Here is a 24270-nt window from a genome sequence, read left to right as displayed (position 1 = left end):
GTGATCAAGTAGGATTCATCCTAGAATCACAAAGATGGTTCGACATACGTAAAATGGTTAACGTAATACACCATATCAACAAAATAAAGAACAGAAACCATATGATCTTATCAATAGATGCAGAAAAGGCATTCGATAAAATACAACATCATTTTATGTTTAAAACAACAAAATGGGTATAGAAGGAAAATATCTCAACATAATAAAAGACATTTATGACAAACCATCAGCTAACATCATATTAAATGGCATAAAACAAGGTTGTCCACTCTCTCCACTCTTATTCAACGTAGTGCTGGAAGTTCTAGCCAGAGCAATCAGACAAGAGAAAGAAATAAAAAGGCATTCATATTGGGAAAGAAGTAAAGGTTTCACTTTTTGCAGATGATATGACGCTATACATCAAAAACCCCAAAGACTCCACAAAAAGACTACTAGAAACAATAAATCAATACAGTAAGGCTGCAGGATACAAAATTAATATACGAAAGTCCATTGCCTTCCTATATGCCAAGAATGAAACATCAGAAAACGAGCTAAAAAAAAAAATCCCCTTCAAGGTTGCAACAAAAAGAATAAAATACCTAGGAATAAACATAACAAAGAATGTAAAGGACCTATATAATGAAAACTACAAAGCATTGTTAAGGGAAACTGAAAAAGATATAATGAAATGGAAAAATATTCCTTGTTTTTGGATAGGAAGAATAAATAGTCAAAATGACTATATTACCCAAAGCAATATTCAAATTTAATGCAATTCTCATCAAAATTCCAATGACATTTTTTAAAGAAATGGAACAAAAAATCATCAGGTTTATATGGAACTATAAAAAGCCCCAATTAGCCAAAGCAATCCTAAGGAAAAAGAAAAAAGCTGGGGGCATTACAATACCTGACTTCAAATTATATTATAGAGCCACGATAATCAAAACAGCATGGTATTGGCAGAAAAATAGACACTCAGACCAATAGAACAGAATAGAAAACCCAGAAATAAAACCACATGTATATGGTCAAATAATTTTTGATAAAGGGGCCAACAACACACAATGGAGAAAAGAAAGCCTCTTCAACAAATGGTGCTGGGAAAACTGGAAAGCCACATGCAAAAGAATGAAACTCGACTACAGTTTGTCCCCTTGTACTAAAATTAACTAAAATGGATTAAAGACCTAAATATAAGACCTGAAACAATAAATTGCATAGAAGAAAACATAGGTACTAAAGTACTCACGGACTTTGGTTACAAAGAGCACTTTATGAATTTGACTCCAAAGGCAAGGGAAGTGAAGGCAAAGATAAATGAATGGGACCACGTCAGACTAAGAAGCTTTTGCAAAGCAAAAGAAACTGACAACAAAACAGACAGCCAACTAAATGGGAGATAATATTTTCAAACAACAGCACAGATAAGGGCCTAATATCCAAAATGTACAAAGAACTCATAAAACTCAACAACAAACAAGCAAACAATCCAATAAAAAATGGGAAGAGGACATGAACAGACACTTCTCCCAGGAAGAAATAAAAATGGCCAACAGATATATGAAAAGATGCTCATCTTCATTAGCTATTAGAGAAATGCAAATCAAAACTACAATGAGATACCACCTCACACCTCTTAGATTAGCTATTATCAATAAGACAGGTAATAACAAATGTTGGAGAGGCTGTGGAGAAAAAGGAACCCTCATCCACTGTTGGTGGGAATGTAAAGTAGTACAACCATTATGGAAGCAAGTATGGTGGTACCTCAAAAAACTAAAAATAGAACTACCATATGACCCAGCAATCCCTCTACTGGGAATATACCCCCATAACTCAAAAACATTGGTATGTAAAGACACATGCAGGCCCATGTTCATCGCAGCATTGTTCACAGTGGCCAAGACAGGAAACAACCAAAAAGCCCTTCAATAGATGATTGGATAAAGAAGATGTGGTACATATATACTACGGAATACTACTCAGCCATAAGAAATGACGACATCGGATCATTTACAACAACATAGATGGACCTTGATAACATTATCCTGTGTGAAATAAGTAAATCAGAAAAAACTAAGAACTATATGATTCCATACATAGGTGGGACATAAAAATGACACTTGGGGACATCGACAAGAGTGTGGTGGTTACTGGGAGTGGGGAGAGGAAGGGAGCGGATGGGGGGAGAGGAGAGGCACAAAGAAAACCAAATAGAAGGTGACGGAAGACTATATGACTTTGGGTGATGGGTATGCAACATAATCAAATGTCAAAATAACCTGGAGATGTTTTCTCTGAACCTATGTGTACCCTGATTGATTAATGTCACCCCATTAAAATTAATAAAAATAAAAAACATAAAAAATAATAAAATTATATAAATTAAAAACAAAGAAAGAAAGAAACAAATAAAACCTTGAAACCAGCGTCTGAAGCTCAGGCCTGCTGAGGGATGCTCTGGGGAAAAGGACCTGTGTTTCACTTAATCTCATAGTAAATGCTCGGGAATGTGTTGGGATTGTTTTCTGTCCACTAGGGTGACTACACAGGCACCTAGCCCGAGCCTCCACAATGGACAGGTGGGAGGGGCAGCTAAGAATCAGAGAAGGTACACAGAGGATTTAAAATTTCTAGTTCTCTCTTAAGGTGAGCAGAAACATGTGAATACTTGTTTTAAGAATCTTAAAATTCTCTAGGCCCGAGAGGCTGCTGTGGAAATGGGCAAGTTTATGAAACCCGGGAAGGTGGTGCTGGTCCTGGCTGGATGCTACTCTGGACGCAAAGCCATCATCATGAAGAACATTGATGATGGCACCTCAGACCGCCCCTACAGCCATGCTCTGGTGGCTGGGATTGACCGCTATCCCCGCAAAGTGACAGCTGCCATGGGCAAGAAGAAAACTGCCAAGAGGTCAAAGATCAAGTCTTTTGTGAAAGTTTATAACTATAATCACCTCATGGCCACAAGGTACTCTGTGGACATACCCTTGGACAAAACTGCCAATTAGGATGTCTTCAGAGACCCCGCTCTGAAATACAAGGCCCAAAGGGAGGCCAAGGTCAAGTTTGAAGAGAGGTACAAGACCGGCAAGATCAAATGGTTCTTCCAGAAGCTGCGGTTTTAGGTCTTGTTTTGTTTCAGTCATTAAAAATCCAAAAAGTAAAAAAAAAAAAAAATCTTAAAACTCAAATACAGTCTTATATGCATGAACTGTTTCCTAGTTAAAGGGCACATACACAAAAGCAGGCATATATCAATTTCTGTAGCAACACACACATTTCACTGATTAAATCCCTCCTTAAGAATATTCCATTCAACTATCTCTTACCAAATTAATTTTATTAAAGAAAATAAGATTTGTGATATAAAATAATTACCTGTCCTGCCAACTCCAATCGCTTGTTACCATAATAGTCCCTGTCGTCAACTTTATTATCTCCTTGAGCCAGAATCACTCTTCGCACCATCACTGCAGTATAGATACATTTAGCTCGAAAATTGAATTCTTTAACCTGTAATTCAGAAGTTAGAGAAAATTTCTAAGACAATGTATATTATAATTTCAGGTGCATCAAGAAAAGGATCAATGTTATAATATTTAAATAAGAAAATAATGAATTATGATCCTCACTATTCAAAGAAATTCAACTAGTCTATAAACTTCCTGAGACTAAGATAAAGACTCTGCATGTTTGCACTCAGTACCTGTAGTAGCTTTTCTTCATTGATGTCCACTACCAATTCCTTCCCTCTCACCTGACCAGGCGGTGGCGCAGTGGATAGAGTGTCGGACTGGGATGCGGAGGACCCAGGTTCGAAACCCCGAGGTCGCTAGCTTGAGCACAGGCTCATCTGGCTTGAGCAAAGCTCACCAGCTTGGACCCAAGGTCACTGGCTCGAGCAAGGGGTTACTCGGTTTGCGGTAGCCCCACAGTCAAGGCACATATGAGAAAGCAATCAATGAACAACTAAGGTGTTGCAAGGAAAAACTAATGATTGATGCTTCTCATCTCTCTGTGTTCCTGTCTCTCTGTCCCTATCTCTCTCTCTCTCTCTGTCTCTATCAAAAAAAAAAAATCCTTCCCTCTCTATATGTTTCATGTCACTCTTTCATTAAGAGGTAGAATACATTCCCGTTTGGCCTTTAAACTAGCAGTTTCCACTTCCTCTTAGAGGCCTGAAGTACCATGTGAGAAGTCTAGGACACTCTGTTGGGGAGAAAGGAACTACTCGGAAAAGCACTGAGAAGCCAGAGATATCAGTGAAGAAACATTTTAGATATCCAGCCCAGCTGAGTCTTCGAATGACTCTAGCCTCAGCTGCTGTCTGCAACTTTATGAGACCCAAGATAAGAAACACTATCTCCAACTGTTGAGCCCGGTCAAACCACTTCAGAACTGTGAGAGAGTAATTAACAGTTATCACAAGCCATTAAGTTTTGGAAATGTTTGTTATATAACAATAGATGACAGTACTAGTACTAAAACATTGTCTGGCATTCAAATATCTATTGGATGAATGGATTGATGAATGAATTTACTGCAGATGTTTTAGTCAATCTTCTCTAGTACAAACTCTGAGATCAATATGAATGAATCTGGCTCAGTAAGTAAGTAAATCAAAACTGGTTAAATAATTGCACTGGCTTGTCTGTAAGACAAAAACATTGGGAAACTAGGTAAATTCTTTTTCTACATCCAAAATGAGGAGTTCTAATAGTATAGTCTTAGCTTTTGCCAATTCTAAGGACTATTTATAGGCTTTTCTATAGAAGAGTCATATTATAAAATTTGTTTTACTTTCTTTAATCATTGAGTAAGATTTCAATGAGATCTTATTGAGTTTATCATTATGTCAGAATAATTCAGGGAATCTTGATTTAAAAGAACATCAGCAACCATTTTCCTCCATACATTTTGTTGTTGCTAATAAGGAATTACACTAAATAATATAAGGTGTTAGAAATTCTGTATATATCTCAAAAAAACTCATTCTCTTTCAAAGAAATGTTATCATTGGTATGTGGTTGTGGGGCAGCTGTGTTAGGCTTGCTCACTGATGTACCAGCTGTAAGCACTTTTGGTTGATTAGGTGTGTGAACACCTGGCAGAGGTAGGTGTGCATAGCCTATATAAAGATATGGGTGCTTGCACTCAAGAGATGGGAGATTGTAGATGGCGGATTGCTTGCTGGCCACTGTGAGGGACGATTCTTGCTATTTGTGTGCCTGAGAAGGGGTTTCCCCGGCCTGTGTGCTTGTCCGCCATTTTGAGGCTCTGTTAAATGGAATGGCCCAACGCTTTTTGGCTCCACAGTTTCTCTACTGTGTGCCGGAATCCAATGTGAACCTGCCTGGCTGTAGCCACTGGCAGGTGTAGTCGGCAGGATCTGAAGCAGATCGGTATGGAGCTACAGACACCCTTGAAGGGTGAAATAAAAGAGTGGTCACTGTTCTCCAGCATATGGTTCCCCATGGCTGTCCTTTTGGGGGCCATAGGCTGGGTGTTTTTTACAGCCGTACAGGAGGAAACCGAGAGCTCTGTGTGAGAGGTGGCCCGAGGTCGAGACCTCCAGGGTGAGTTGCGGACCCAGTGGCAGCAACAGCTTGACTGGAGGGAGCGCTGGAGGAGGTTGGATGGGTTTGTGAGTTGCTGTTTGCCCTGGAGGTTGAAACGTTGGCAGCAGCAGCTGTTGGAGGAACAACTGCGTGTTCAGCTTCAGGCTGAGAGCCGGCAGCCGTAGGAGCCGAAGATGGAGCTGTGCCAGAGCGGCTCCGAGTCAGGGGAAGCAGACGTTTCCAGCTCCTCTTCTGAGAATGAGGAGTCTCAGGCTGAAGCTGCCATCCACACACTCAAAGCTTGGCCAGTGGTTGTCCAGAAGGTAAAAACCTAGCAGCAAAGAGTAGCTACTGAGCCCCTGGTGGGCTTGCTGTGATTGTGGGGCTTAGGGGATGGCATCATGCTCTCTGGAGCAGAGGTGGAGAGTCTGGACACTGTTGCCACACTCCCCCCCTTGGGGCAGCATCTTTGGAGCTGGTATGACGGCAGGGATGAGGGAGGAGGCCTGAGGCCTTTGTGAACCTAGTTGCCTGTAATGGACCTTTACCACGGTGATTTATGGACAGCTGGGCTGTCTATCGTGGACTGACTCTTGGACTGCAATCAGGGAGGCACTGGCTCCCTTGATGAATGGACATGCCGCTTTGGACAGTATGAGAGACCCTAATGGGGGGCAGCTCTGGTGGACGCCCTCCTGCACCCGGGAAGCTGCTCTCACACAATTGCAGAGACACACCAAGGACATTTTGGTTTCAATGGACATGGCCCTTGACTGTACAGGCCTCCCACCTAAGATGGGTGGCCTTGTTGGCACCGTGGGGTGGGGAGTTGGAGGTGGGCCTCCAGTTGTATAGGGTACCTTTGTAATGGTCACTTTTGGTATGTATGTAATATACCTATTGTGAGGCGAGCAACTCTAAAGGGGTGGAATGTGGGGCAGCCGTGTTAGGCTTGCTCACAGTGTATACTAGTTGCAAGCACTTTTGGTTGATTAGTGTGTAAGCACGTGGCAGAGGCACGTGTGCAGAGCCTCTATAAGGCTAAGGCTGCTTGCACTCGAGAGAGATGGGGGATTGTGGATGGCAGACTGCCTGCCTGCTACTGTGAGGGCCCATTCTTGCTGTTTGTTTGCCTGAGAGGTGGTTTCCCCTCCCTGCCTGCGTGCCTGCCTGCTACTGTGAGACTTTATTAAACAGAATGGCCCAACACTTTTCGGCTCCGCAGTTTCTCTACTGTCTGCCCGAATCCAATATGGACCTGCTGGCCATGGCCACTGGCATTACAGTGGCTAAAATAAAAAGTAGCTCTAAAAGCTATGTTATCTTGTTCTCACAAAACAATTACATCAATAAGAAAGGTTGGAATAAATTTAGTTATTTAAAAAGAAAAATCTCTTTGGGGTGAGGGGACAAGGGATAGAGGGTGTTTATATTGAGTGGAAACTATGTCAACACAATAAATTTAAAATAAAAATAAATATAAATCAAAGCAAGCTTATGTTTAAAAAAAGTAAATAAATAGAAACCCCTTTAAAAAAGAAAACTTGCCTGACCAGGCGGCGGCGCAACGGATAGAGCGTTGGACTGGGATGCGGAAGGACCCAGGTTCGAGACCCCGAGGTCGCCAGCTTGAGCGCAGGCTCATCTGGTTTGAGCAAGGCTCACCAGTTTGAGCCCAAGGTCGCTGGTTCCAGCAAGGGGTTACTCGGTCTGCTGAAGGCTCGCGGTCAAGGCACATATGAGAAAGCAATCAATGAACAACTAAGGTGTCGCAACGCGCAACGAAAAACTAATGATTGATGCTTCTCATCTCTCTGTTCCTGTCTATCCCTATCTATCACTCTCTGACTCTCTCTCTGTTAAAAAAAAAAATGAGAAAACTCTCTTGTCCATCCTCAAACAAAAACCTATAACCATAACTCCAATTACCATACCACTGAGCAGAAAAGCCCACTGTCTGGGCAGCTTTAAGTAATGAACATTCTCAATTGATATTTACAAAAGTATATGATCCTCCATTCAGATCTATTTAATTCAGTTTTCTTCTGATGTTAATGTGGCAAGTTACATTAAAAAGGTAACTCTTCTAGTTGTATTTACCTTTCTTGTTAATTAAAAAAATGAAGCCAACTTTCATTAGCAAAATTTTCAACTTTTAGCAAAGTCTATTTCATGTTTTCATTTTGCATAAATACTGGCAGATTCTCTGAAGACATTTATAAATAGAAATAAATATGCATATTTATAACAGATGTCCCGCAGCACTTTATAAAGCATTTGAACCAGAACTCATTTCACCCACCTCCTTTTTAACTACTATGCATTGAAAAGTAAACCCTAGGTCTAAACTGAAAAAATTAGTTCGGACTGAGCCCACTTTTCCTATAGATATGGAGAACAGAAACCCTCTAGTCTGGCGGCTGAAATCACTTTTTGGCAGAATGCCAATAATACTAGTTCAGGCTATCCTTTTGTGGGATATTAACCTGTAGATTATCTAAAAGAGGGAGAGAAAGATCTACCAAATGAGTTTGGAACATTGACAAAGAAAAATTGTCATAAAAAAATCTGTGGAGTCCTTTTACTATTACACTGGGGGACAGAGAGGTCCTAGACATCTTGGAAAAACCCTTAGAGCAGCAGTTTCCAAACTTTAGTGTGGATCAGAACCACTGGAGGGCTTCTTGGATGGTTGCTGGGCCCACCCCCAGAGTGTCTCATTCAGTAGGTCTGAGATCAAGTTCAAGAACTTCTAACTAGTTCCCAGGTGATGCTGACACTACTAGTCTGAAAATGCACTTTAAGAACCACTGCCTTTGAGGAACTGAGAGGCCAGAGTTCCAACCTAGAGCCTCTGCAGGCCACCCTCAGGTACAAGTGCTGGGGAATGCTCTTGCCGATTTCTCTCCCTTTATGTAGACACATCTAAACCACTGCTTTCCAAATCTAAGTCACTCCACCACTGTGATTGTTGTCACATCTTAATACTTAAATTATCTACTTAGTATTCTTATTCAACTTATAAACGGACGTTTTAAGTATATTTCATCCCACACAATACCCTGTTTCCCCGAAAATAAGACCTAGTGCAATTTTTTTCAAGTTTAGAAATATAAGGCCTCCCCTGAAAATAAGACCTAGTGCGTCTTTAGGAGCAAAAATTAATACAAGACACTGTCTTATTTTCGGGGAAACAGGATAGATTGTTGTACATGGAAATAGTCACAAGAAATTCTTGATGGAATTCAGAGTCTGGCTGGTTATGCTGATGTTTGTGATGACATGATTATAGTTGACTATAGTATATTAATAAATGTTGATTTTTTTTTTGTTCAACAATAAATGTGAATTCTTGTTCATGGAAAAATAAGACATCCCCTGAAAAAAAGACCTAGCGCATCTTTAGGAGCAAAAATTAATATAAGACACTGTCTTATTTTCAGAGAAACACAGTACTATAAGATCCCCAATACTACAAAAAAATGGATTTGATGCGCTAGTTATATTTCTTCTAATAAGTACAGAATTACTCAAAAATGTCCCTGTATCCCCTGGCCAGTTGGCTCAGTGGTAGAGCACTGGCCCAGCGTATGGAAGTCCCAGGTTTGATTCCCGGCCAGGGCACACAGGAGAAGCGCCCATCTGCTTCTCCACCCCTCCCCCTCTCCTTCCTCTCTGTCTCTCTCTTATCCTCCTGCAGCCAAGGCTCCACTGGAGCAAAATTGGCCCAGGCGCTGAGGATGGCTCCAGAGCCTCCACCTCAGGTGCTAGAATGGCTCTGACTGCAGTGGAGCTCCACCCCAGATGGGGAGCATCCCCCCCTGGTGGGCACGTGGGTGGATCCCAGTTGGGCGCATGTGGGAGTCTGTCTGCCTCAGCCCCCGCCCCCTCCGCTTCTCACTTCGAAAAAATACCAAAAAAAAAAAAAAAAAAAGTTAAAAAATATGTCCCTGTATCACCTAAAATCATCTTTAATATTACACTTAGGTAAATACAAAGTTTCAAGTTGACAATGCTCACGCCTATAAAAACTTAAAAAAACTGAGACGTCAGTGTTTTGGCTTATGCCGTTACCATCATACTTACGAAGTACACGGGCAAACTAGTTTGGTTGCATGTGGTGGAAGAATACGCAGTAATGTGGCGAATGAGTGAGGGAGTTGGCGTCCCCCAGTAGGGTTATCTACGCCATTTTGGACTGTTAAAAGTGCAACTCTCCCGTTGTGTTAGGCTAGGGTATGTTTCAACTTACACCAAAATTCAGGTTACATCACTGTCGTAGGAACAGAACTGTGTCATACCCAAGGACCCCCTGTTCTGCCCTAAACCATTCTTGAAAATGAAGGTCTTTTTCTGTTTTATCTATTCTGACTTTACCTTAATGAATTATATACAACAAAACTTTTAAAATGGCACTTTAGGACCATAGCAGTCACATTAAACTAGCAATGATTACCTTGTCGATTTAAATAAATAAATGTCAGAATAGCCAGCATTGTATGAGTTAAGGTTCTGTAATTAACTAATAGTTCTCAGTTACTCTACAGGGGTGTGCAAAAGTAGTCTTACAGTTGTGAGTAGGTGAAACAATTCTTGTATTATTTATTAATTATTGTATCATTTATTTGTATTATAACTCTAAGCCTATTTTTGCCTACCCCTGTAGAAAAGTAAGTGGGGCTCCTAATAGAAACTCGACAGCCATGCCAGGGAGCCGGGAAACCATGGTTTACATATATTACAAATACTGCATCATCACAACAACCACGTGAGGAAGTGGTATTAGCTTCATTGTCCAGATGAGAAAACTGAAGCTTAGAAAAGTTATGATTTGCCCAGAGTAAATCAGCTATGAAGACACCAGGATTTGGACCCTTGACTCTCTGGTTCTAAAGCCCTCGTTGTATCCATTTCTCATTTTTGGTATTTGAGTTTTAAACTGTTTTTCCAATCGTCCAAGTTAAAATTTAGTTCAGACCAAGCTTTAACATTAAGACTTTTCTAATTATTTGCATAAGATCAAGAACATACACAAATAAATGGCAGCTGAAAAGCAGAATCACAGAGACCTTTATTATTAGGCTCACAAGGTGTTTCAAAATAAGAAAATCAAATTTGAATGCATTTAGGTGGTCACTGTCCACTCCCACAGATCCCTCAAGTTTCCTTTATTCATAATCAGCCCTAGTTTGCAACCCCTGAATTAAATCATTCATAAAGAGTAAACGTGGTAGCTCATCTTTAGTCACACTACTTGGTTAACAAGTTGGCCTAACAAATATTTCCATTACTTTAAAAGGTATAGGATACATATTAAATAGGAGTAAGGGAAGATCATTCTTGCCAACATGACCGATCTCTGTTTAATGATAAGTTAATAAAAAATAACTATTAAGCACTGGATCAAGGGTCAGAAAGTGGCTTCTAGCTCTCTTTCTGACCATTAACCAGGGGGGTGACAAGGCTGATCACCTAGCTTGCCTGGACCTGAGAATCTTCACTGTAAGTGAAGGAGACTAGACCATGTGAACTCTAAAATTCAAGGTCTAGGAGATGAACTCATGTAGTACATTAAAAAGCATCTACCAGAGTAACACAACAACAAAAATATATTTACTGCCACAGAACTATTTACTTAAAAATGGTAATTTTTATGTTATGTATAATTTATCACAGTATAAAAAAGTATCCATATGGGCAAGCCACCATAAATTTGTTTTAAGTCATTTAAAAACATTAAAGACAAGGGAGTCAAAAGGCACAAACTTCCAGTTATTACAATATAAAGACGACTATAGTGTATAACACTGTACTGCATGTTTTAAAATTGCTAAGAGAGTAAATCTTAAAAGTTCTCATAAAAAGAAAAAAAATCTGCACCTATGTATAGTGACAAATGTTAACTAGACTTATTGTGGTTATCACTTTGCAATATATACAAAAATTGAATCATTTTGTTGTACACTTGAAACTAATATGCTGTATGTTAATTATACCTCAATAAAAAACAAACATCTACATCCTTTAAAAGCATGAAATGGAATAGCAGCATTAACATATGTATGAGTGCATATATATACAAACACACACACATATATAAACTATAACATTAGACTGAAAGAACCAGGAGAGAATAAACATGATGATGGTACAAATACAGCTAACATTCTTCCAGTACAAATAAACTGTTAACAATGGAAGAGTATTCCTCGTGGGGCAGTCTAGTCCTCTAATGTAAAATGGTATTCAGAAAATTTTAACAGAAATGCAGACCCACAGTCATCATTCAGAGTTGCAAAGGTACTCACTGGTACATGGGTTAGAATGGTAGAAGCCAGGAGCTCTCTTGCTTCTTCTATTTTGGTTTTCTTTGGTCCACCTCCCCACATCCTTTGCCTTCTTACTTTGTTACCTATGTATTTTAATGCCTATAAAAGCCAGAATATAGTATAATAATGTTTAATGAGATCATTGCAGGATATTTATTAAGCATGTATCTATACAAAACACCATAAGCAAAACAGACAAGGATCCCGGTTAAAGAGAAAGCTGTACTGGGCCTAGCCAAAAATCAACAGCAAAACAACTTATGCAGTATCTAATACACTGGTTCCTTTTTTATTTTGTTGTTTTCTTACTATAAAATTGATACATAATCACTGTAGAAAATTTAGAAAATATAGATAAGTAAATATATATATATAAAGTAGTCACAAACCTTCCACCTAGAGAAAACCACAGTCTACAGTTAATATTTTGAGGTAGTGCTTTTCTCCCCTCAAGAAAGAATCACACCATGTAAGACCTCTAACTTGAAAGCTGTAAAACATTGCTGAGAGAAAACAAAATCTATATAAATTGATGATTATGCCATTTTCATAGACTGGAACATTTAATAGTGTTAAGATGGCTTACTATTAAAATTCTCTCCAAAATGACCAATAGATGCATCGTAACTGCTAATTATACTCCTGGCAGGCTTTTTATTTATTATTATTATTTTTTTTTATCAATTGCTTTTAGAGAGACAGAAAAAGGAAGAGAAAAAGAGAGGGAGAGAGGACGGGAGGGAGGGAGAGAGAAAAAGAGAGAAGCATTCATTTGTTGTTCCACTAAGCTGTGCATTTACTGGTCATTTCCCGTATGTGCACTAACTAGGGATTGAACCCACACCTTGGTGTTTCGGGATGACACTCTAAATGAGTAAGCTAACCGGCCAGTGATCTGGCAGGCTTTTATAGAACAAAAATTGATTTTAAAATTTATATGACTATACAGAAAACCTGGAATAGCAGAAACCATCTTGAAAAAGAAGTTGGAGAATTTACATTATCTGATTCTAATTATAAAACTATAGTGAAAGACAGTGTGATACTAGGATAAGGACAAATAGATCAATGGGAGAGAATAAAAAGTCCAGAAATAAACCCATGCTTTCGTGGCCAATTTCTTCTTCTTATTTATTTATTTATTTCAGCACATGTGGGCTTGAGAGAGAGATAAAGAGACAGAGACACAGAGAGAGAAACAGAGACAGGAAGGGAGAGAGATGAAAAGCATCCAATTGTAGTTGTGGCACTTGAGTTGTTCATTGCTTCTCATAGGTGCCTTGACCGGGAGCTCCAGCAGAGCCAGTGACTCCTTGCTCAAGCCAGAGGCCTTGAGCTTTAAAGTCAGTGACCTTTGGGCTCAAGCCAGTGACCAAGTGGTCATAATGACAATCCCACACTCAAGCCAGTGACCCTGAGCTCAAGCTTTCTTATTAACTACATATTCTCCTTATCTTTTAATTGAACTTCTCTGATTCAGTTAGTTAAAATTTTCTGTCAGTAGCTATTTAAGAGAAATAAATGAGTGATTTTCCAACCCACTATTTAGCCCCAACTCACACAACTTTATGATGCTAGGATTATGTGACCGACAATGAGGATGGGTGTAAAAAATGAATAATGGATCTCATTAAATTCAGTGGGGTATCATTAAGGCAAATTGCTCTTCCAGGGCATTACACAGCTTTAAAGGATATAGTGTATCTCCCCAAACTAAGCCAGTTCCTGGGTATTTCTTAACATTTTTATCTTCATGCTCATTAAATATTTCACTTTCAATAAAGACCAAAAATAGAACCTCCTAAATCCCAACAAGTTTTCCTGATACTGCCTGCCCAATAACCAGAGTGAACTATTAATTAACTGCAGAAAAAGAGGAAGACAGTAATGAGAATATCCCTACTAATTTGTCCTCTGAAATTATATATCCTTACATACGACAATACCCTTCCCAAATGTTTGACTCAGTCTTTGAAAATATCAAGACGGGTTTGATTTTTCTGAACACACACTAATAGATTTAAGTGGGAAAATGCTATTTCTGTAAGTGTCTTAGGTAACAAGGAAAAAGCAGCCTAGAATTTATGCCTTGTAAGTAACCCACAGAATAGACAACATACATATGGATCAATAAGCACTATTGCACTTCCATAGTTGGAAATTCCCACCTCTCAGGATGGTTCTTAGGGATGTCACCACTGATTCTACTTAGCAAAGCACTTCACAAATACTGGACTAAAAATCCTAAGTATAGCTGTTATATATCCTATGTCTATATATATATATAGCTCCCATATATTTATATATAGCTCCCTATCTTCATCTTGGTGTCTTGTCCTAAAATCCCATGTTCCAATTAAGAGTGCTTCAGCAGGTCAATGAAGGCTCTGTAGTGGTAAAGGGGTCTCTGATCCTGGGCCTTTCTTGCTGATAACATTGAAAATTCAGGAAGAGACAGAAATCACATACAGCTAGATGGCAAAAGCAATTAGACGTATGGAGTAAAAATGGATAGTAAAGAGAAATGAAAAAAAAATGTCTTCTATACTAGATTCACTGTAATTTTTAAATATATATATAACTCAGGCAAATAAGGAAAAAAGAGAGTACTTCTATCATATCAGAACAAAAGCCTCTTGGCCACATATCCCCCTTCTTAGACACCCAAGGATGATTGTCTAGGCACACTCCTCCCTAAAATCCCTGAAAAAATGAGTCAGAGAAGCTTCTCTATCACTCCTTCTATCTCCCCAACATCCCTCCCAAAGCTACACCCCCAAAAATCACTGCATGCCATGCTTTATCAACGAGCAGCATTAAATCTCCAATTCCTGTCACAGCAAAGGACAAGATGAAAAGACACACCTGCATCTGTGTGAAAATCTGAGCTTTCTGGCACTCTTCCAAACTGGGCCCAAATGCAGCCATCACGTGCTCCTCTGTTCCAATCATCTGCACAATTTCCTGGTCACTCTCAACACCCATGGCCTAGGAAGGGAAGAAAAGATAGAAAGAGTGTTGGCTTTGTGTTAACTCACTGACATTTGCTTATGCTAATCTGGCATTGTTTGTGGGTATTACTTCTAAGCAAAAGCTAGCTCTTTCCTCAGAAATGGTGCCATCTGGCATTGGCAGCCATAGCCCAAGCTGCAGAAGAACCTGAAACAGAAATTTTGATTAGGAAGAAGAAAACAAACATTCTCAAATACTTTCTGTATGTGTACTATCTTCTAAAATGTATAAAAACCTTATGAGTTCCATCATGAAAAAGAAGGTGGGGCAATACAGTGGAGGCACTGGTCACAATTTCAAAGACAAACTGGGAAGAAGAAAAATAAGCAGCCAAAGAGCAAATCAGAAAATGTGCACTACTGAAAATTAACAGAACCTCAATTAATTTTGTCAAAAAAATGATTTTTCTGAAACTTGTCAAATCATTCACATTCAGGCTAAAAGAATTTTTTATCCTAAGGGATGTTTCACCTCACTCTTTTAGAGATAACCAAGCTATACTTTATGCAGGTTTTAAAAGAAGTCTTTTAAAAACTAAGAATACAAAAAAAAAACCCACACACAAAAAACTAAGAATACACTTAACAGGTTTAAGAAACCCACTTAAGTGTTTCAAGGTGGCAGCCAGCAGTGCAGGTCTTTGTAGATTCCATATGGTGCGAAGGCTCACTCCTTCACACATTTGCCTGGAAGTCTGCCATATCAAGAAACAGAGCACAATCGCACTAGTCCACTCTTGGCAGAGGAATAATCTGCTTCTTAAAAGTTATGTTTGCATTAAAACTCTTCCTTTAGTTATACAGAGAAAACAGAACCAGAGATAATTTTCTCGTCAGGCTTTGATGGCCTGGTTCTCAGTTCTCTCTCCACACGTAAGAGACACAGGTTAAGTTGAATCCCACTTCGTACAGACCTTCAACAACATTACCCTGAGTATAACGGAAAGGGAACCTCTCTGAAGTGTCCATCCTAATGTAATGTCAACAATAGACCTTATAACCACGACTGTCAAGTCACCTCTCTCACCTCAGTTTTCTCATTTTTATAAAAGGAGGGCACCACCAGGTCCCTTCCAGCTCAAAATTCTACAATTCTACAACTGAATTTTAGTCTGTACTCTGTACATTTCACATGGATACTTTAGTATCAGATCAAACATAATTGAAAGTTTTGATATTTTTTTTTTGTGGGGAGCTAAATATATATGCTATGTTCTCCTTTTAAGTCAACTGTGGTGGTTTAAAAAAATGTTCACTAATTCTTTGACACTCCTTTCAAAAGGTGAAGACCAATTCCCTAATGACACTTCTGCAGAAAAAATGTGGAAATGACAGTGTACAACTTTGAAGCCTTAGTCATAAAAGGCACAACAGCCCTCTGGCTTTCTGTCACTCAAAGTGTTCCTTTGCAGAAACACAGCAGCCGAGTCATGAAGACACTCAAGCCTGGAGGTCCAGCGGTGAGGCCCATCGCCATGTGGGCGAGCCGTCACGAACATGCAGCCTCAGCTCTAATCTGCCTTCACATGACTGTGGCCTTGGTTCATATCTTGACTTACAAAAGACCCTTAGGCAGAGCCACCCAGCCAAGCGACTCCCAAATCCCTGCCCAACACAAACTGTGCTATAACTTGTTATGTAGCATAGATTATTAATAGACCAAATTTTGGAATTAAATTCATTATCTAAATTTAAAATATTTTTTAAGTGTTAAATTGTTCAATTTTCTTTGTTTAGTGAGTAAAGAAGTTTTCCGAATACAAATCTTTTTTGTACTATAATTTTTGCATATTTTTATCTCTAATTTGATATGATGCATGTATTAAAATGGACACTAGACATAAGCTCTCTTTTTTTAAAAATTACACACATTCATTAAAACACTTAGCCTTTCGCCTGACCTGTGGTGGCACGGTACATAAAAGTGACCTGGAATGCTGTCAGCGGTCACCATTTCGAAACCCCAGGCTTGCTTGGTCAAGGCACACACGAGAAGCAGCTACAAGTGGATGCTTTCTCTCCTCTCTGCACCCCCACCCCCACCTTTTTCTCTCTTTCTAAAATGAATAAAGTCTTTTTTAAAAAAAGTACTTAGCCTTTCATCAATTAAAGGAGAGCTATCCTCAAAAATTATCATCCTAATTATTTTAATCCACCACATATTTATTATGCATTAGGAAGCTTAACTTAAAAACCAATAGCATGGTAAAAAGATGTCATTTCTGTTCATGGCAGAAGGGGTTTCAAAATATAATTTCTTTTAAATGTATTCAGTCAGTACACAATCCTTTAAAAAAAAAAGTTGTATACATATTGATTGAGCCAGCGCTGCAAAACAGCAGCATCTGGGAGCGCTCTTCTTTCAAGGAGCCTGGGAGTCAGTGTATGGAGCTAGGAACTCATTTGGCAGAAAGGGAGACCCTGCAGATGCGGTCCCTCTAGAGTTGTTGGGGAGCCACGCACCACGTACTACGCGGACACTTTCTGGTGCTAGAGGGAAACTATTAGTGGCATCCTTTACGGCCAAGTTTGACAAGTAACCCTCTGCCTCTCTCCTCTTCCATTTCCTGTTCCTTTTATTCCATTCTTTTTCTGTTTGTACATTAGAACAAGGTAATGTTTGACGTATGCTGCTGCAAATAGTATGCAACACTCAAAGTTATCTGGAGTCTGAACTTTGAAAGTCAAATAGAAAAGTCATTGTCTTACTAGAAAGTATAGCTTTCCTTTACTACCTGTAAGTAAGAGTGACGACAGTTTTCCATGCCCCTTTTCAGTAGAAGATGCAGGATTACGGTGGAACTGCCATTTCTGCCCAGATTTAAGGTAAAGAATTCCTTATTTTCCTTCTTCTTTTTCTCTGAAAAGTGCCCGCTTAGCCCATAGATGTTTGAGTGGCTGCTCCTAGAGTCACTCAGTATCAGGGATCTATTGCCTTTGTTCAAAGGTCAAACAAAAACCCAGTCTTACTCTCCTTCTCTTGTCTCTACTTACTACTCTTACAAATCCAGATAGTAATAATATTGATCAGGGATAACCTTTACCAGCAAAGAAAACTTTTTAAAAATAAATTTAAATCATGAATAAATAGCAATTCAGACTCCTTGATTTAGTGTCTTGCTCAGATTCAAAGTGATTTTACAGATGAAAACACACATCAAGCATTCTGGTGGCAAAACAGAAATTGGAGGGTCTAAGAATGTTTTCAAACATTCCTAAGTAAGGATGAGAGTTAGTCATTGGATACCAGTGAAGCTTACATCTAAGTTCAGACTCATATAATACCTTATTGTTTGTTCCTTCCCAAATCTCCTGTGTCCTGCCTTAATTTTTCTCATTCATCACACTCCTGCCTTACCTGGTCTGTGTAGTACATATTTGTCCTCAACAGCTCTTTATTTCCATCGTTTATCTGACTTTTGAATCTCATGGGAATATGCACATCAAATTCCTTTCTAAAATATGAAAGTTTAGGAAGCTCAGTTTTACAGTAAGTGTCTTGCTAATTTTTCAAGATGTTTTATGGACAAAGAAAAGTTTACAGATTTGTACGCAACTATTCACTGGGGTCTATCTTTAACAGGTCTATCTTTAACAGAGCATTCCCTTAAAAGTTATATAGGTATGAGATATCAATATAAGTAGATATTTATCAGTCCTTTTTTTTTTTTTTTTTTTTTGTATTTTTCTGAAGTTACAAGCAGGGAGGCAGTCAGACAGACTCCCTCATGCGCCCGACCAGGATCCACCGGCATGCCCACCAGGGGGCGATGCTCTGTCCATCTGGGGCATCACTCTGTTGCAACCAGAGCCATTCTAGCGCCTGAGGCAGAGGCCATGGAGCCATCCTCAGTGCCTGGGCCAACTTTGCTCCAATGGAGCCTTGGCTGCGGGAGGGAAAGAGAGAGAGAAATAGAGGAGAGGGGGAGGTATGGAGAAGCAGATGGGTGCTTCTCCTGTGTGCCCTGACTGGGAATCAAAGCTGGGACATCCACACACAGGGCCGACATTCTACCACTGAGCCAACTGGCCAGGGCCCAGTCCTAATTTTTAAAAAATTGAAAAGTAAATTAAACTACAATAGATTATCCTTTGATCAAGTGGACTGAGTTGCAGCTATTGTGATGGTGATGGAATATATGTATAACCATCTACACGTTCTCCTCAGTCTACAAGTAGCCAGTCACAAATATCAGAAGAGAATAGCTCCCTGTGAGAAGCTAATTAGAATATAAGTTAATTTTTACCTGTCAATCTCTCAAAATACTATTATTTGGGTTTCAATGAAATCAAAATATTGTATAAGAGAAAAAATACTAAGGCAACTAACTTGCAATAGGAGCTAAGCACCTTTCTCTAAAATCTTTAGATGTAAAACTTTGTGAACAACACACACCACTTCTTAGAGGAAAACTCAAACACTAAAAGAGTTTCGGGCTTATATGTTACATAGGACTGATACCAAACAAAGCACACAAATGATTTGGCAGAAATGGTCTTACTGAGACAGAAATAAAATCCTAGCACTAAAATGGCAGTAGCTTTCTGGATCATCCCCATTTCTTGAGGCATATTAATATCTAAAAACATCTGAATTAAAGACCACCTAGATTATTTTAATAATTAATTTTTAGTTTAGTAATCTTCAAGTGAAAAAATTCTTTTATTTACTTTTTGTTTTTTTAAGTGAGAGGAGGGGAGATAGTAAGACAGACTCCCACATGTGCCCCGACTGGGATCCACCTGGCAACCCCTGTCTGGGGCTGATGCTTGAATCAAATGAGTTATCTTTAGCACCTGAGGCTGCCATGCTCGGACCAATCGAGTTATCCTCAGTGTCTGGGACTGACACTCTAACCAGTGGAGCCACTGCTGTGGGAGGAGAAGGGGAGAAGGGGGAGAGGCAGAAGAGGAGGGAGAGAGAGAGGGGGAAAGAAGCCAACGGTCACGTCCCTTGTGTGCCCTGACCAAAGCTCAAACCTGGGACATCCATACAAAGGACAATACTCTATCCACTGAGCAAACCAGCCAGGGCCAAAAAGACTATCTTTTGATTGCCTATTTAGGTGTTTAATAATACTACACTTGATCTTAGCCAAAAGGCCGAGAAGCAATTGGTGTTTAATAATACTAACAGTCCATCTTCACTTAACATATGGACTGTCACTTCAAGTTGTCCTGATGGTGAATCTAAGCAGTAATTTTATAATTGCATAGAATTTTCAAGTGGCCTGACATAGACCTAAGTAGACTATTAGGCCTTCCAAATATTGCTAAGCTATGAAGCAAAGACATGACAAACACATGGTAAATGACACCACGTGTGCTGAAAGAATGATCAGTGGCAAAGCTGCCCTCTAAAAGACTAAACTCTTCCTGTATCTAAAATACACTGAAATACAGGGTGATAACTCAGTCAGCCTATTATCAAAAGCATTCTACCTCCGAAGACCAAACTGGCTTTATGACTATTTAGCTTTCTGAAGTCACAGCTACAAATAAATGACATATTGCTAAGGAAACGACAGCAAAATGCCCAACCATTTTGCTTTACAGACATAATTTAGACATCTGAAAACTAGCTTTACATGGAGCTCTTTGTACTCTAGACATCTGAAATCATTTCACCTACTTTAAGTCAAAAGTGAATGCTATATTAATAACCTTATGAAAAAATAGCAGAGACAATAGGTTTTAGCACAGTCACCAAGTCTGGCAATCAACAATAAGAACAAAAATAAGGAGAAATGTTCTTTAAAAAGTGGCATGAAGTCTTCTCCTTGGATATACACTGTGACTAAAAGTGTGACTTTTAAAAGAAAAAAGAATACTAATGAACTGATGAAAATGATGTACAGGTTAATGGTGGCATGTTGAAATATATTATGTGAAGGAGAAAAGGCAATAAATTCTTAAAACATTTAATATTTAAAAATCTCTAATTTTTCTTTAAAGTAGACAGATATCAACTTATTATTACCAGAAGTAATCTTTTATTACAGATAATAAAAGAACTGTAATGGCTCTTTTTAAGTGTTTAATATTTTTTCTTTAAAGATAAAAAATTTCAACGTAAGTTGGCATCCAAAAACAATGCCCAGCACCCCCTAAAATTTTATTCTTTTCCACAAAAACTTTCAGACTGCCGATGCCATCACAGCACAACTGTGAATACTCAGGAATACAGAGTGTAAAGTGGGGATGATTCATGGGCAGGAAAACCTTTGTAGTGATTCAAGAACATAAATAAGGCTGATCTAGATCTTAAAAGCTTTATCCGTCATATTCAGACTCAGCATGGACTCTGGAAACCCTGCTGTTTCTGTCCCTTCTAGCCAATTGTTGGTTACATTCAACAACCATCAAGTCCTAATGATTGTCAAGGTCTGTGTGAAGGCCACACAACACAAAGAGAGAAATGATTTGACTTTCTTAGCACCCCAGTTTATTTTCCTGGGCTTCTAACATTAAAAGCGTAAGGAGAATCAAGGGGAGACAAAGAGCATCCACTTTCCAGGCAGCTTCAAAAAATACAGGATCTCTTTTGCTCTTCACCACTATCCTCTTAGGTGATATTCTATTAATACTTTACAGATGAATTATCCAAGTCTCAGAGATTGGGAAATTGCCCATGGTCACATAACTAATAAGTGGAGAAGCTGGAATTCAACCTAGATATTTCTGATTCTAAGCAATCCAATACACTTTCTAACTCTTAGATGGAAAGTCTAAATAGTGGTTATCAAACATGTTTCTATCAGATTATTAAAGTATCCCTATAGTAGAAACCAGAAAAAGTGACTGAAATTTGAATTGAAAAGTCTGAACTGAAATTTTAAAATATTTGATTCTTATATACTTATGAAATACTATGTATAACTCATATTATACATCGAATTTAATGGATACATTTCAGGAGAAAAATGTGGCAACATGTATGAAATTTTTAAAAGAAAAGATGTAATTCCACTACCAGGAATAAAAATCTCACAAAATAATCAACCACATGCACAAAAATGTCTGTATAAGGACACCCAAGGTTGTGTATAAGAGTGAACACTTAGGGCAGGGGGATGACATCTAAGTGTCCCACTCTAGGAAACGGCATAAAGATATACACATGCAATTTCTATACAATACCTAGTAAAAGCAATGATGTAGACTCATATTTACAGACATGGAAAACTATTTACAATTCATTAAATGAAACATAAAATCAATGTGTATATTATAAAAGCAAAGGAAAAAAGATCAGGAAAAATATAGTTAGACTTTTCAGTGCCTTTCTAAATTTTTATGATGCAAAGATTGCTTTATAATCAGAAAGATAGAAGTTTGAAATCTCAAGTACTGGTTACATTAAAATGTACATTGCTAGTAGCCCATTATAAAAAAGATCTATGTCAGTTATATATATGTATAGGTTTATGGCACAAATATGAAATAAGTTTGACAGAAGAAACTGTCTTATGAAGCATTTGTCATCTACCCAAAAAGAGTAGTTAATAAAGGTTTTCTGATATTAATGCATGTGTCTAGTGCATTCCCACGTGAGTGATATAAGATTACATGCATTATAATCAATTTATAATTTCTGGTATAAGGAATGTAGTAATATATACAGCAAGCATCAAAAACTTTCAAAAAATTTCTTTTGATGTATAGGAGCATACTGCCCTCTGCTGGAGATGTAATTCTACACAGTTAAAATTTTCTTCACTAAACACCACTGTGTTGGGTACCAAGGGTTCCCTAGAAAAAAGCCAAAATTACTTCTATGTTTAAAAAATATAGAATTTGAACAAAGATAATAAAGTGTATTTATAAATTCTCCCTGGCCCCCTGATACAATGATTCTATCATTATCATCATCATCATCATCATCATCACCCTAAAAAGAAAATAAATGGCATCATTTCATTTAGAGAACTCAAAAGCAAATTAAGCTCTACTAAACATTAAAATATTTTTTTGGCCCTGATCAGTTTGCTCAGTAGTAGAGCATCGGCCCAGCATATGGATGTCCTAGGTCAGGGCACACAGGAGAAGCAACCACTGCTTCTCCACCCTTCTTCCTTCCCCTTCTCATTCTCTCTCTCTCTTCTCCCACCGCTATGGCTTGATTGGTTCGAGCACATAGGCACCAGGAACTTAGGATGGGTCGTGTAGCCTCCACCTCAGGCACTAATTATAGCTTGCTTGCAAGCATGGCCCCAAATGGGCACAGCATCAGTCCCAGAAAGAGGTTGCTGGGTGGATCCCGGTTGGGGTGCTCAGCTCCTTTCTTACTCCTCAAGGCTTATATCCAAATGTTTTTCCTTTTTAACCAACTTAGTTAATTCCACCTAAGAGGATCTCTCTGTTTTTCTCTTGCTGAGACTCCCCAAAATATTTCCACTACCATTACCACTGATGAACAGAAATATTTAATGCTGAAGTAAAACTAAATAATGAGAAGTGAGTAATTATATCAACCTCTGAAATTATCTGGAGTATTCAGTATCTCTTCAGTATTTCCTAAGATAATCTGAGCTCTTTATTTCAATCAACCTAGTTTTCAAGAGTCATTTAATACCCATCTACAGCTGATCATCATTATTCAGAGTAGCTACATTCTACAAAGTTGCCGAAAACACTGAATTAACAAATACTGAAGCATTGCTCCTAGAGGGAATAGTTAGGTTCTTGTGAGCCTATGGTTACACTGTCTTCAACTGATTACTACGATGTTTCTATTTAAAGATACCATATTTAATATAGCTATATGATTCATTTACACTGAAGGCACAACCAACAACACTGTAACTCATACCTGAACAAAACTTATATTTAACACACATATTTTCTCCATAAGGCACATCACAGCTTTTTTGCCCTTTGGAACCCTAGACAGCAACCTCAGCACTATGCCTGCACGTCATTTTAAACAGTAAAACCACCAACTAAAGGTACAAAAATGCAAAAAACATAGCACGAAATAAACTTCAAAAAGAGCTAAAATGAGTAGGCAGTGTTGCTTTGTCTGATCTCAGCTGGGAATGTGCGTGTTTGGTGACTCAAATTTTTTACTGTTCTGTGCATGTGTATGTCCATGAATAATTGAAAAGCACCACAAATATTGATTTGCAGTTACAAATAAATTTTAGCAAGTAGAATTGGCAAATACAGATTCTGTGCATACTGAAGACCAACTGTATGCTATAATATGAACCATTTTTGTTTTGATAAATGACTAATATTATAACTGTTCATAGAATGGGCATAATATTTGTCTCAGAGCCACTATACAATTATCAGAGAAGAAGAACAAGCTAATAAGAAATCAGTTGAGAATGAAGACTCATGTTTATGTAGAAACTCACTAGAATCCAGAAAGCCATA

The 24270-nt window shown here is 38.6% G+C and overlaps 2 protein-coding genes across 2 annotated transcripts in view; one reads left to right on the top strand and one right to left on the bottom strand.

The window, feature by feature from the left end:
* POLR3B (RNA polymerase III subunit B) overlaps positions 1–24270 on the bottom strand; it is a 135858-nt gene that overhangs the window by 83759 nt on the left and 27829 nt on the right. Inside the window, exons 10-12 of the mRNA XM_066263543.1 lie at positions 14744–14866; positions 11858–11977; positions 3370–3504 (exon numbers count right to left, since the gene is read on the bottom strand). Of these exons, the coding sequence (XP_066119640.1) occupies positions 3370–3504; positions 11858–11977; positions 14744–14866 (378 nt within the window). The remainder of the gene's footprint in view (positions 1–3369; positions 3505–11857; positions 11978–14743; positions 14867–24270) is intronic.
* LOC136319992 (large ribosomal subunit protein eL27-like) lies at positions 2689–3168 on the top strand. The gene has a single exon (XM_066253138.1). It carries the CDS (start codon positions 2709–2711, stop codon positions 2997–2999), a length of 291 nt encoding a protein of 96 aa, XP_066109235.1. The 5' UTR covers positions 2689–2708; the 3' UTR covers positions 3000–3168.

The sequence above is a fragment of the Saccopteryx bilineata genome, chromosome 1 (genome assembly GCF_036850765.1).
Source record: "Saccopteryx bilineata isolate mSacBil1 chromosome 1, mSacBil1_pri_phased_curated, whole genome shotgun sequence".
Taxonomy (NCBI): domain Eukaryota; kingdom Metazoa; phylum Chordata; class Mammalia; order Chiroptera; family Emballonuridae; genus Saccopteryx; species Saccopteryx bilineata.
The sequence above is the reverse complement of the archived record's forward strand: the minus strand, read 5'-3'. Positions and strand labels throughout refer to the sequence as shown.

Bases quoted from the DNA above. Each gene is read 5' to 3' on its own strand.
- LOC136319992 (XM_066253138.1), top strand. From the start codon at position 2,709: ATGGGCAAGTTTATGAAACCCGGGAAGGTGGTGCTGGTCCTGGCTGGA.